At 45.5% G+C, this 13,104-nt stretch overlaps 2 protein-coding genes across 2 annotated transcripts; one reads left to right on the top strand and one right to left on the bottom strand.

Annotated features, from left to right (window-relative positions):
* Positions 1-2,149: 2,149 nt before the first annotated feature.
* LOC117839507 (chaperonin CPN60-1, mitochondrial) lies at positions 2,150-7,830 on the bottom strand. Its single transcript, XM_034719847.2, has 18 exons — positions 7,648-7,830; positions 7,503-7,527; positions 7,162-7,292; positions 6,526-6,685; positions 5,902-6,077; positions 5,708-5,803; positions 5,233-5,337; positions 5,062-5,148; positions 4,814-4,903; positions 4,658-4,738; positions 4,514-4,582; positions 4,222-4,299; positions 4,043-4,138; positions 3,697-3,796; positions 3,496-3,599; positions 3,318-3,423; positions 3,127-3,205; positions 2,150-2,570 (listed from the first exon to the last, which is right to left on the bottom strand). Exons 1-18 carry the CDS (start codon positions 7,807-7,809, stop codon positions 2,480-2,482), a joined length of 1,836 nt encoding a protein of 611 aa, XP_034575738.1. The 5' UTR covers positions 7,810-7,830; the 3' UTR covers positions 2,150-2,479.
* Positions 7,831-7,979: 149 nt separating this feature from the next.
* Positions 7,980-11,248, top strand: LOC117839508 (PHD finger protein ING1). The gene is made up of 7 exons (XM_034719850.2): positions 7,980-8,180; positions 8,841-8,912; positions 9,546-9,733; positions 10,210-10,270; positions 10,412-10,553; positions 10,626-10,755; positions 10,864-11,248. Exons 1-7 carry the CDS (start codon positions 8,153-8,155, stop codon positions 10,972-10,974), a joined length of 732 nt encoding a protein of 243 aa, XP_034575741.1. The 5' UTR covers positions 7,980-8,152; the 3' UTR covers positions 10,975-11,248.
* The last annotated feature ends 1,856 nt before the right edge of the window (positions 11,249-13,104 follow it).

The following is a 13,104-nucleotide window of genomic DNA, read 5'->3' as shown; positions in this document are numbered from 1 at the left end:
CCGCAGTCGAATCGACCTCAAGCATGGTCGAATCGGGCCTACATCGCCGCTCGCCTGCTCCCTCCGGTTGGGGCCGCCAGCCCGCCGGCTAGGCGCCCACCGCCATGAGCCGCGCCTCGACGTCGCGCCCCGCCGCCGCGAGCCGCGCCTCGCCGTCGCGCCCCCGCCAGCATCATCTTGCCGAACCCAAAGTCAGCGGCCTCCGCCACTGCCACGAGCCAGCCGGGCGGCACATGCCCCACTCGCTCCACCCACGGTACCTCCGTCCCGGCCAGCGCCGCCTCCCTGCGACGCACGCAGGAGCTCTAATGCGCCGAGGAGCTTCGGGGGCCGCCGCCGTCGCGGCCGATGGCGGGGCGCAGGTGCTCGCGTAGGTCTACCGGGAAGGCGAGGTACACGGTGTATTCCAGCAGGGGAGACGGGAGGGTGAGGCGACTCTGTCAACTTGAACCGCCGGGGCTTGTGCGAGCCTGCATTAGTCGAAACGCACGCTCGCTGCGTTCCCAGGAAGCCGGGCAATGCCCCCTCTTTTGCACTACCGGAGCCAGGCTTAGGAGCTGTGCAGGCATCCAATCACGTGCATGCTGCATTACCGGGTCTGTGCAGGAAAACAATCACTACCATAGTACGCCCTCGTGGCTGAGATCATTACTTGATTCACAGAGAAGCATCCTTCTCCTGTTTGCGATCTCAACAAACTTGATCACACCATTGATGCAAATGACATCCCGGATACCCGATGAACAACTGGACATGCCCCTGTTGATGTGCATTGGAGGGGGCAACCGGATGTGTCTCAGCGGCAGAACAGGAGACTCATCATCGACCAGCGTGCTCCCATCAAGCACGATCACCTTGTTAGCTTTATGGCACAGCCGGGAAGCACCCATGGCCCTCAGCGCCAACTGCGCAAGCCGTGTGTTCCATGTCCACGTCTTGGAAGAGAAGGTGTGGAGATCGTATTCATAATCGCCTGTACCCAGTGGCGCCAGCCGATGCTGGCGGAGAACAGCTATGCGGTAGCCGTCTTCGCCATCGGCACCGGGCAACAGGTCGAACTCATCACTACCATAGCAGATCGGGGATGGGACGGGGAGCAGGTCGAGCGACGGGTGCTCGTGGTCGGCTTTGTAGACGAAGTGCTGGTGCTGCCCCGGCTGGTGGCGGCGGTGGGCCGCGTTGATGTTGGGGCTGGAGGAGGAGAATTGGATATGCAAGATGGCGATGTCCTTCTCCGAGCAGACGACGGCGGGCTCCGCGGCGAAGTCGCTCTTCTCCAGACTCCAGGCCGGGGCAGTGGACGCACAGATGCGAGTGGCCCGGCGGGTCGGCGAGCCAGAAGGAGACCTGGACGGCATGGCCGGCGCAAGTGAAGCCTTGCGCGTGGCCGAGCGGCGGTTGCTCCAGGGGCCGGCATGGCCGAGGGGTGCACGGAGGCGGCGTGGAAGGGAACGCGGGTCTCCATCGCGGGCTAGGTGGCGGCGGCGAGGGCAAGGGTATACCCAAGTACGTAGTTCGATGGTTTGGTTGTTAATTGTTAGTATTTGCAAAAAAACAGAGGCGTGTCCGGTTCGAACCCTGAGTGCATCTGCGCCGTTGATGGTGCCCCTCTTCATGGGCTCATCGCTCTCGCTCATGGCAGCCCTGACCCCTGGGGTGCATCAGGCTTGCCACTAGCCCCGCCACGACGTGCACCATCAGCAGCAGCACCGCGTCCCTCGCCCGCGCTGCTGCACGGCGCACAAGTGAGGTCGGCGTGCGTCGTGGAACCAGCGGCGCGGCGGGTGCTTCCGTGCTTGGCGGGCCGCAGACGTACATCCGGCGTCGTCTTCGCCGCCATGGTTGGGTTGGAAGGGACAGAGAAGGCTGGAGCTGGACGCGCTGAAGCCGCTGAGATCACGGCAACGGGCTAGCAGCCAACGGCCGCAGAGGACAGATGTAAATTCGCACTGGTGACCTGTCCAGAAACTTCGGAGCCGAGCTGCAAAACCTGGAGCGGCGCGGTTCCAAACACACCCTTAATCCTTAATCTGTGCAGCCGGGAAATTTCATAAACTTTACCAAGAGAACCCTGAGGTTTTATAGAGCTTTTCTCCCAGCACATTCGGTTGATCACCGTACAGTTTGGAGTAATTCACACGCACAAACAAAATGGAAAGCATAAAGCATATATTACTGCAACCATCACCACGAGGGAAATCGGATCCCGGACCATCGAGTCAACATCTACTCCTAACATTCAACTTGAAACCAGTGCCGCACCGGATCCAGTAAGCAAGTGCACTTCCAGGGAGAAGTGGCAAAACCGTGCGGTTACAGGGTGTTTCGATGAAACAGAAGATATCAGCTAAGGGCCAACCGCGATTTGACCCAAAAATTTAACCCGGTGATGGTGGTATAAGGGGATTGTGTTCATCCCAACTTCAAACGCTACCTAAAGTTAGCAATCCTCTTTGCAATGGACAACCTCATCGGCATGTCAGTATTCCATCCCACCCGCTGGTGCACTGCTCTCTTCCTTAGGGCTCTCAACAATGATAGATTCTGTGGTAGTCATCAGAGATGATACACTGCGATAGAAAACAGAAGGCAAAAGTGTGTCAGTGGATGAAAAGCAGGGGAAAATATATCATAACAGATTTTTTTTAAGACCAAGATTCAGGCTGCTTGAGTGTGTATGCAACAGCCTGAAAATTGAAGCTAACATTTGACAATTCAGTAATCTGGTTCAGCTACTTCAATGCAGTCTCACTATCTTTCAAATGTACTTCCTTCGACGGAAGTACAAGTCCATTAGGGCATCGATGGTCTCTAATATTGCACTTTGACTAACGGTATCTATAAAACTATAAAAGTACACCATCTTATGTGGAAATAATTATATACCATGAAAACATCTTTGAATAATGAATCTAGAAATACCAAACTGATTTTATAAATCAATACGAGTTTTTTATTCTCACAGTCAAAGGTAAAAAAACTTGGCTTACGAGAAACCTAGACGGTTAGATTTCTGACTGGAGGAGTTACTATGTTACTCTTCACATTTAAATGGTTTAACCACAACCCATATGTATTTCGGTATTTGATAAAAAAAGAAAACAAGTATGAAATTAGAGAGAGGACCTTGCCGCATCCATCAGGGCTGTCCTGATCACTTTAAGAGGGTCAATGATACCAGCCTTAACCATGTCCACATATTCACCTACATTGGAAGTGTTTGCATAACCAGAGTTAAATCAGTTTGCATAACCAAAGTTAGAAACACGATTTAACCTGAGTCCTCAAGGGCCAAGGTGATTAACAATGCACCCTACCTTTAGCTGCATCATAGCCTAGATCAGTGTTTTCCTGTTCCAAAAGGTTGCCAACAATAACAGCTCCTTCTACGCCAGCATTTGAAGCAATAGTCTGGACTGGCGTCTGCAAAATCCTCCAATTGTCAGATGATGCAAACATGAGAGAATCATTTAAAAAAAGAATCAACTTTCAAACCTTCAAAGCATTTTGGATGATTTGAACACCAATCTTTTGGTCAAGGTTTGCACTTTGCAATTTATCCAGGTCTTTTGACGCGTAGAGAAGGGCAACACCACCACCTATGTGTATCATAAACAAATAAGACTTTCTGCTCATGCTGATATGCTGAAACATGCTTACACAAGAAAACTCAACAGTGGAGCTCCAGTACAGTACCTGGCACGATACCCTCCTCAACTGCAGCTTTGGTTGCATTTAGTGCATCAATCACTCTATCCTTCTTCTCACCAACTTCCGCTTCGCTTGCTCCACCAATCTAAAAGAAAGATTGAAATAAAGAATGCTACTTATACACAGGGCATCCGAATCAAAATTAACTGCGGTGCCAATTCTCTTATCAGAAATACTATACCAACTAAGAACCTATACTCCAGCCTGTCTGCCAATTTACACATTACCTAATCTGTCAGTTGACTAATATTAAAGTAATATAGATTGATCAGTTTAATATTGACATCAACATTCTGGAGTTACATCATTTAAAATGGATAGTATTTTTCACCTTTAGAACAGCAACACCACCAGAAAGCTTTGCCAATCGCTCTTTTAGCTTTTCCTTATCAAAGTCAGAAGTGCATTGCTCAATCGCAGATCTCAGCTGTTGGAAAAAAAAAGAAATTTATGGCAATAAGCACATAAGAGTCCAAATTGTCTCATGGAAGCTAAACTGATAGAATGAACCTGCTCAGCTCTCTCTTCAAGTGCCTTCTTATCTCCAGCTCCATCCAGGATGACAGTGTCATCCTTGGATATTGTAACCTGCATTTCAATCACTTCATTTAATAAAAGAAATTGCCCTCTGAAGAATGAATAGTTGTATGATAATCTACTGAAGCTATTAAAAGCTCAAAATTATTGTTCAATCATGTAATCTAAAACATAACTACTTTACAGGTGAATACTTTATACTGACAACAGTTCAGTTTGATAGGATTTGAAACAAAGTGTAGATTCATCAACAGGAAATATTTACCTTCTTGCAAGTGCCAAACATCTGAGGCTCAAAGTTCTCAAGGTTCATCCCAAGTTCTTGAGTTATGACCTAGTTCAAGGAAGGTGTAAATGAGGATCTGGATATCTGATAACTGCGACTTAGGCAAAGTGATCTATGACTTACTTCTGCCCCAGTAAGGATAGCAAGGTCCTGTAAGTTGGCTTTCTTGGTGTCCCCAAAACCAGGAGCTTTGACCGCACAGACCTACATTTCATGTCAAATTAGAAAGAGCTGAAGGAAAGTCCAAGCAACAAAAACATATAGAGAGACAGAGCCAACCTTAATGCCTCCACGAAGCCTGTTAAGAATCAGGGTACCCAACACATCACTTTCCAAATCTTCCACAACAATAAGCAGAGGTTTTTGCTTCTGTAGAAGCAGAAAAATAGATCATTGGCAATCAGATTGTAATTGACGTCAAGACAAACAAACATCAGCCATGATCCCACAAGAACAAACAGATTGCAATCAAGATAAGTACATCCCAACATCAACCAACCCATGAAAATAAAAGTTTAAAGAAATACCTTCATAGCCAACTCCATGACATTGGCCACCGCGTGCACGTTTGATATTTTCTTGTCGTGTATCAGTATCAAGGGATCATTTAGTTCCTACAACAAATAAAATAAAGATATAATAAAACAAATCGAAGTTACTGCAGTAGATGAATAAAGAAAGAAAAAAGATATACTTACACATTTCTGGTTCTTTTCGTTGGTAATAAAGTACGGGGAGATGTAACCTCTGTCGAGCTTCATGCCTTCCACAACTTCAAGCTCATTATAGAGAGTGTTGCCATCCTATCAAGATTTTATGGCTCATAAACAGAATATACACTAGAACAAATCCCCAGATGAGAAAAGTTGGCATAGAAATCTTCTCACAGCTAGTTATAAGAACAATGAAAAAACAATGATAACAATCCCTTGTGGTGTACTCCAATATGTTTCAAAATGGGCACATAAACAAGGGTACTCATCATGGGAGTGTGTAAATCATATTTGGAACTGCCAAAAAAATTAATTCAAATATTGGTAGAGCTCCCAGTAAGGACAATACATCCAAAGACAGATTTAAGAAGCTTCACCAATACTCATTAAAAAAAATAAACAGAGATGACGAGATTCATAGAATGCATTAAGGTAAGTTCTTTAAAGTGTTTTTACTTACCGCAATGGTGATAACTCCCTCTTTACCAACCTTCTCCATAGCTTTTGCGATTAGCTCACCAATCTCCCTTTCCCCATTGGCTGATATAGTACCCACCTTGAGTAATAAAAAAAATTAGCACATATGCCTTAGGGAGAACAAAACAAACATATTAAAAAGCTCTCTAGTTTCTTGACTTGTTGTTCAACAAATACCTGTGCTATTTCCTCTGATGTACTGATCATTCTCGCCATGCCTTTTAGGTTTGTGACCACAGCATCAACAGCCATTGAGATGCCACGTCTCAGATCCATGGCGTTCATTCCGGCCGCTACAGACTTGCAACCCTCAGTGAATATAGCCTTTGTCAGAACAGTAGCACATGTAGTACCTGAAAGTGTTTGAGCATAAGAACAGGGAAATGAAACAATTTACCAATGCTCACAAATAAGCAATATTTACAGAGAGTACTTAAACGGAGGGAACCACATAATATGACAAGACAGCAAGAATTTGACTTAACAGTGCAGTAACCCTAGGACCAAGACCGATGCAATGTGCAAAGTACATCAATCATCCAGTCCGGAGAAGTCAAAGTGGATAACTTACAACATGTGTTACAAGATGGTTCTTAGAAATAAAAGATATGTACAGCGTTGAAAGTCTGTCAAAAACACAAGTCTAACGAAAACAACCACAAACATTGATTTAACTGAAAAAACTTTCACATATTAATGCAGAATATTGCTAGTTTCAAGTTTGAACATTGCCTATGATGCATTCAGAAGAGAAGCCAATAGAAAATTCTAAGTCATAAGCTTGACAGGCATATGGCATACCATCCCCAGCTGTGTCATTAGTAGCATTAGCGACCTGCTTTACAAGGCTTGCACCAACATTCTTTACTCTGTCACTGAATTCAATGCTCTTGGCAACGGTCACTCCATCTTTTGTAACTTTAGGAGCGCCAAAGCTTTGCTCAATAATAACAGTACGCCCCTGTAGCATAAATACATTGAGCCCGATAATGTCAACATGATAAGTCTCATAGCATACTGTTAAAATAAAGCTATTTTAGCGGTCGCTACTAAGAAAAACACAGTGAAGTACTACCATGGGCCCCAAGCATCATCGATGTCTCATAGCATGTACAAGAGGATTATAGATAAGATCATCCAAGTAAGCTAACTACATACAAGCATCATCAATGTCACTTAGATCTCGATAATTACCAGATGTAATTTATCGCACACAAAAAAAAAGTGTATACTATTACTACCCATATTGGCTATAACAATAGGCATAGCAAACAGTCCAATTATTGTGGTAGTGATGATTCGTGCCACTATGAGTGGTAGCATACAAATTATCTGGAAACAGAATTATATGAACTCAAATAAACAGCATGTAAATCTCCAGTACATTCAAAATTCAGAGATCATGAACTCTGCATATGCTTATGCACAAGGGTATACCTTGGGGCCCATTGTCACTTTGACCGCATCAGCTAATTCCTCAACACCCCTCAGCATCAAGGCCCGAGCTTGGACGCCAAACTTGATGTCCTTGGCTGCATAGTTTCTGCTCCAGGCCAACCTCTCCCCACCTTATCAGATCGCACCACATGCAAAACAACCGAGCGCACAAGTCAGTCATAAACCAAATCTGAATCAACGGGAAAGCGCTGAAAAAAGAGTTTTTTTGCAAGTTAGCGTTGCCGATCACTGAACTGCACAGGACCAGGACGCCCCAAACCACAAGGCCGGAGCCAAACCGAAACCGCATTACCAAATCACTACCACAGAAATCTTCTCACCTGGCGAGCGCCGCTCCCAGCTTGCCTGCTCCAAAAGGCAAACAGCAAATTTCAGCGACACGAGTGATTACTCCGAATGCCCCCAGTGCGGAACGAGAGAAAGCGTGCGCGGAACAAGGAAGAAACGAATCGGCTGATCACTCACCGGGCCTTGGAGGCGAGGCTCGCGGCCGCGCGGTACATGGCGACGGAAGGCTTTGCTTCTAGCCCTCGTGCTAGTTCTGGGGGCGAGAGGAGGAGACGACAGGTGGAGGAGGGGAGGAGAGCTGCTTGAGGAAGAGGAAAGAATTGGAGAGGACGGAGGCATTTGTTTTGCAGGGGTTTAGGGTTTTAATAATGCCGTGGCTCGAGGTCTCTGGGCCGCCAAGCGATCAAAGTGGGCCGAGCGCTGTGGGCCAGGTCGTGTTGACCAATGGGCTCGCCTGAGGAAAAATGCCACAACGCGGCGGAAACTGAAATTACCTTTTCGCGTCGAGGGCTTATCTGAAAGAAAAAAAGGAATCTCCGAATCGCGCCGGCCGGCGAGCCTCTTCCTCTCTCCTCCGGTCCTTCCCCTTCCCATCGCATCGATTTCCTGGTTGTGTTTGGGAGGGCCTGCGAGAGGGTGGGAACCGGAGAGATCTGTGCCGCGGCAACCGATCTCCGGCGCTATGGGGTTCCTCGAGGACTTCCAAGCCAGTGAGTGTTCTTCCTCCCGCTAGGGCACGCCCGCCCGCCCGCCCGCCTAGGTCGCGAGCTTCCTCAGCCACACAGATTTTTTCCTAAAAAAAATAAATCGGGATTTAGCCTAGAAATTCCGGATGTTTGCTTATTTGGCATACACGAGTGTTTGAGTTTCATGATTAGATGATATTGCCATGTCAGTACTTCAAGGGCGTGCTAAATGATCCCTAAGACTAGCCTACCTGCATAGTGGTTATGCAAATTCTCTCTTGTTAGAATTTCCAGCTGTATATTTTTATTTGGCAACTTATACAGCCATTAGCTTTCCTTGATGGAAATCATCACTTGTGCCTTGACAAAACAATTATTTCATTAGTTGCTAGATTTGATTAATTATTGCAACGTGGCACTAGCAGCCCTGGTTTTTGTTCCATGCACCATTTCACGGGTATTCAATTCTGTTTCTATTGAATAGTCCATGTTTCCTTGCACCTATTGATAAACTGAAATGTGGAGGTTATAGCTGAACTGGGTAGTAGGGAGTATTGTTTTGCAAGAGAATATAACATATGCTAGAATCTTGTAAATATTGTTTCGTTTTCTTGATTTGATTTATCCCTTCAGATGGTAACATTACCACTTTACAAATTACCTTGTTTGATTGATTACTCTCAGGTGTTGAATCATTGCCATCTATGCTGCACCGGAACTATTCATTAATGCGAGAGTTAGACAAAAGTTTGCAAGGTAGCAGCATTTCGACTTTTGAATGATATATTATTTTACCAACTCTTCTTCATCTCTAAAAATATACATATGAAACAAAATCCAACCACGATAAAGGTTCAGTGCCCAGATGCACTAAGAGAACATTTTATACCCATGCTTGCAAAGTTGCAAAGGTGGTTCTACCTTATGTATAAGTTTTCATTGGCTGGAAGAATGCTCAATATACTGCTCTATTTGTGATTACATGTGTACTTTTGCTTTAAAACAGATAGATGCACAAGTATTATGTAGGATTGCTGATTCTTCTGTAGACGACTACATTTCATTACTTGAACTGCTTCTCAATTGCATGTCATGTTAAATGACTGTTATTTATGATTCATTTCCCAATATTTGAAGAATGTAGTGTTTATATGGGCTGTGGCAAGGGATGGCAACCTACAATTCACTGCAAATAAACTTTTGATGGGATAATTTGGGAAGTTAATAGCATTGTACAGACTATGCACTAGGTTGAAAGTTGTTTATGCTGTTGTGAGTGAAATGCCAACTAGCTTTATTTCTCTCAATAGGAACTGCAATCTTTTTTTAACTAAAGTTTTTTAGCCTTAGGCTCTGATAATAGCCCCTCCCTTTTGTGCTTCTCATTAGGTGTGCAACTTGAAAATGAACAGCGCTGTCAGCAAGAAATAGAGGATATTAAGCATGGACTTGAATCTGGAAGTATTACATATGACCCAGCAAAACTGAAATTTTCTGAAGAAGCTATTGAGGAGCAGAAACATTGTGTTAGAATCGCTGACGAGAAGGTGGCTTTAGCCACTCAGACTTATGACCTGGTAAGTCCACTATCAATTTTGGTGATTGCTCCAGGAGCATCTAATTATTGCTCTAGTTTCGGTGGATGAATTGGAACACAGAGAGAATTAATTCTCTCCTCTTATAGTCCTGTGTAGAAGAAATGGAAACTGGTACAAAATCCTTATGAATTGTTTTTTTTCCATTTATTTCTCCTTTCATCATTTCTGGAGAGATAGCTATCGATTTGTGCTTGTGATTTTTTTCCTCCACCGATATGCAAAGATAGGCTGCCAAGTTTTGTTTGTTTAATCCAGAATTCAACATATCTGCCATATTTCCTGTAATAGCACTTCAGGTTCCATGTAACAGTATATACCATTTTAATTAGATTTGTCAATAATTTTACATTACTAGTTTATGCTTTGCTAGGTCTGCTGCATAAACATGTCTCATGACACCTCTGCGATGTTCCTAAATTGTGAATGTGCGGGATTTTGATTGTCCTGATCTATAGGTTGATGCTCATATCCAACAGCTAGATCAATTTTTGAGGAAGCTTGAAGAAATTCGACAAGGTATGCAATTACCCATTGCATGACACTGGTTATTTTTGAATTTCGTGTACTTTACGTTTCCTTTTGAGTTACATACCTTATCAGTTACCTTTTTAGAAAGAAAATACTGATTACCTGTATACCATGTGGTCTGATTAACAGAAAAGGAGGCAGCTGCAGCTGTTGCTGCAGGCACTGTTGCTCCTGCTGCTGCTACTCCAGCTGCGAGTGCTGGAGTGTCAACTGCTGATGCTACTCCAAAAACTGGAAGATCTGGCGAAAGAGGCAGAGGGGGTCGTAAGAAGTATGTTTTGCATCTAGAGTAAGTTCAATCCAGTAATGGTTTCTCAGTGTAACACACAAACTCTCATTTCAGGGCTAAGGTACCCACTGAGCCACCAGCACCGCCTATTGATTTAGAGTTGCCTGTGGATCCTAATGAACCAACATACTGCATCTGCAACCAAGTCAGCTATGGTGAGATGGTCGCATGTGACAATCCTAATGTATGTAACACCTCCTTTGTTTCACTGCTACACTCCAGTTTGATGTGTTCCATTTTCATACTCATGCTTGGTTTATATCACATATTCACATTCATATCTATTTGGCAGTGCAAGATCGAGTGGTATCACATTGGCTGTGTGGGTGTGAAAGAGCTGCCCAAGGGAAAGTGGTATTGCCCAAGTTGTGTCGGATTCCAGAAGAAGCGAAAGGGCAAATGATATTCGCTCCTCATGCCGCTCTACTAGTGTGTAGACCTTGGTTGTTGATGTTGGGTAACAAATGTTGTTGCTCTTAGCTGTTTGTGACAGTGCATACCGTTGTAGATCCAGTGATCTGTACATGTTACTCCTATGGTGCTGAGGAGTGCCCTAGACCTCTTAGAGTTAGGACCATGCAATGCAGTCGGTGAGTGATTTCATTGCCTTTTGGCGATTGGGTAGTCTGGAACTCGGTTTTTCAATCTGCCCTTTGCAATGTATGGGTTTTCAAGCATGCCATGTGCAATCAATTGACTTTACTGGTCTCTGAGGAAAGGTTGAATCCTGGTGTACTGCGGACTCTGCTTTTCTTTCGATGGCTCTTCCGGGTTGAACAATGAACATATTCAGTTGGAAGTTCCGCGAGCTTTTGTGAACTTCCATTGTTTGAAGATAGCAACTTCCGCCTGAACCTGAACATGGGCTGGACTTGGGCGGGAGAAGAAGAGGGCTGGCTTATTTTGGGCCATAATCAGCTAGGCAGGCTGTTGGATACAAGTATCGGCCGTGAGTTCTTCATTGCGGGAGGTGGAGGAGGACCGCGGCAAGCCGGCAACGAAGGCTGATGGCGGCGACGGGCGCAAGTTGCTCTTGTAGAGGATCTATGTGTAATTTTCTTGTTAGTCAGGGGTGTCTTGTTAAGGGGCTGGCTGTAATAGTTTTATATCAATAAAATCCAACCCTTTCTCAAAAAGAAAAATATAAGGTGAATAAAATACTTAAATTTGCATGGATGTTTAAGCCTTAAGGTATGCCAATTAGGTGATTTTAAACGCCTGTTTGTACTGAAGGTTGTATTGAAGGGATTAATTGTTAAATACAGCATGTGCTTAATGATGCGACAATTTGACTCAATTTGAAGCACTCGTGTACCTATTTGAAAAGACAAGGCAGAAGCGCAGGTAGAAAAGCTCGTGCATTTTTTTTCGTTTTTGTGCAGTCATCTCGGGAGGGGAGTGGCCAAAAAGTGAGCTTCGTGGTGGGGTAGTACTCTGGAAAAAGATGACTCTGGTCTGGCCTCCCCTCCCGTCCGGGTCTGCACCCTGCAGTCTGCGGACGGGTGTGTCTGCTGCCTCGCTGGCTCTCTGCAGCGACAGAACTGAGCAGAAACACAGAAGAGGCCCAGCGGTAGTCGACACTGTGAGAAAGGCACCGTCTGTGTCGCGGGCGCGGGGCGGCCAGGCCAACAACGCCCAGGGAAAATGCAGCGAGCAGCAGCAGCCAATTTGAACGCATTGGTTCGTGCGCTCGTCGTCGGCTCCTGCGTACAGCAACGCAGGCCGCAACAGTAAACCCACTGCAAAGACAGCAGCAACAGCATCGCCTTGCCCCTCGTCTCTTCGTGCTCATGGAGCTATTCCCGTGGGCCAAACTTGTAGGACACTCATCAATCTTTGTTTTTGGTAGAGGACATCGCTCAAGTTTATCTTTGCCAGTACACCCCGTTCAAATGTGACTATTTGCTCCTGAACACTATGACTATTAAAATATAATTTTCTTAGGAAGAGGGGAGAGGAAACATGAGAAAAGACTGAAATGCCTCCTGCAGGCCCATGTTAGAAGCTGAATAAGGGCTACGTGCCTACGTAGGCCATGTTGCATCTCGATGCGATCAAACCAGTGCGGACTAAGGGTAAGTTTGGTAGGATTCCAGCTCTTCTGAAAATAGCTCTGACTTTGACTCATCTGGTGGGGTGGTTTCTCCGACTCTAGCTCCTCCGTTTGAAAAAATGTTTGGCAAAATGGCTCTTCCGTGTAGTTTAAAATGGTTAGATAAGATGAAATACCCATAATATCTTTCATTTTCCTCTTCTTCCTTTTCTTCCTATTTATTTTCCTTCTTTTCTCTCCCTATTTCCTTTTCCTATTTTTTTTCTCTCCTCCCATTCCTTTTCCTATTTTTTCTCTCCTTCTCTCTCCTCCCTATCTTCCCACCACCGGCCTCCCATTCTTCTCTCTCTTCCCTATCCTCCCACCGTCGCTCCTATCCACTCCCGGCCTCCCGCCTCCTCCCGGACGCCGCCGCCTCTTGGCCGTCGCCGCCGCCGCCGCCTCCTGGCCGTCGCCGCCCCCGCCTCCCGCCTCCTCTCG

The sequence above is a fragment of the Setaria viridis genome, chromosome 9 (assembly GCF_005286985.2).
Source record: "Setaria viridis chromosome 9, Setaria_viridis_v4.0, whole genome shotgun sequence".
NCBI lineage: Eukaryota > Viridiplantae > Streptophyta > Magnoliopsida > Poales > Poaceae > Setaria > Setaria viridis.
This window is presented reverse-complemented; position numbering and strand designations above follow the sequence as displayed.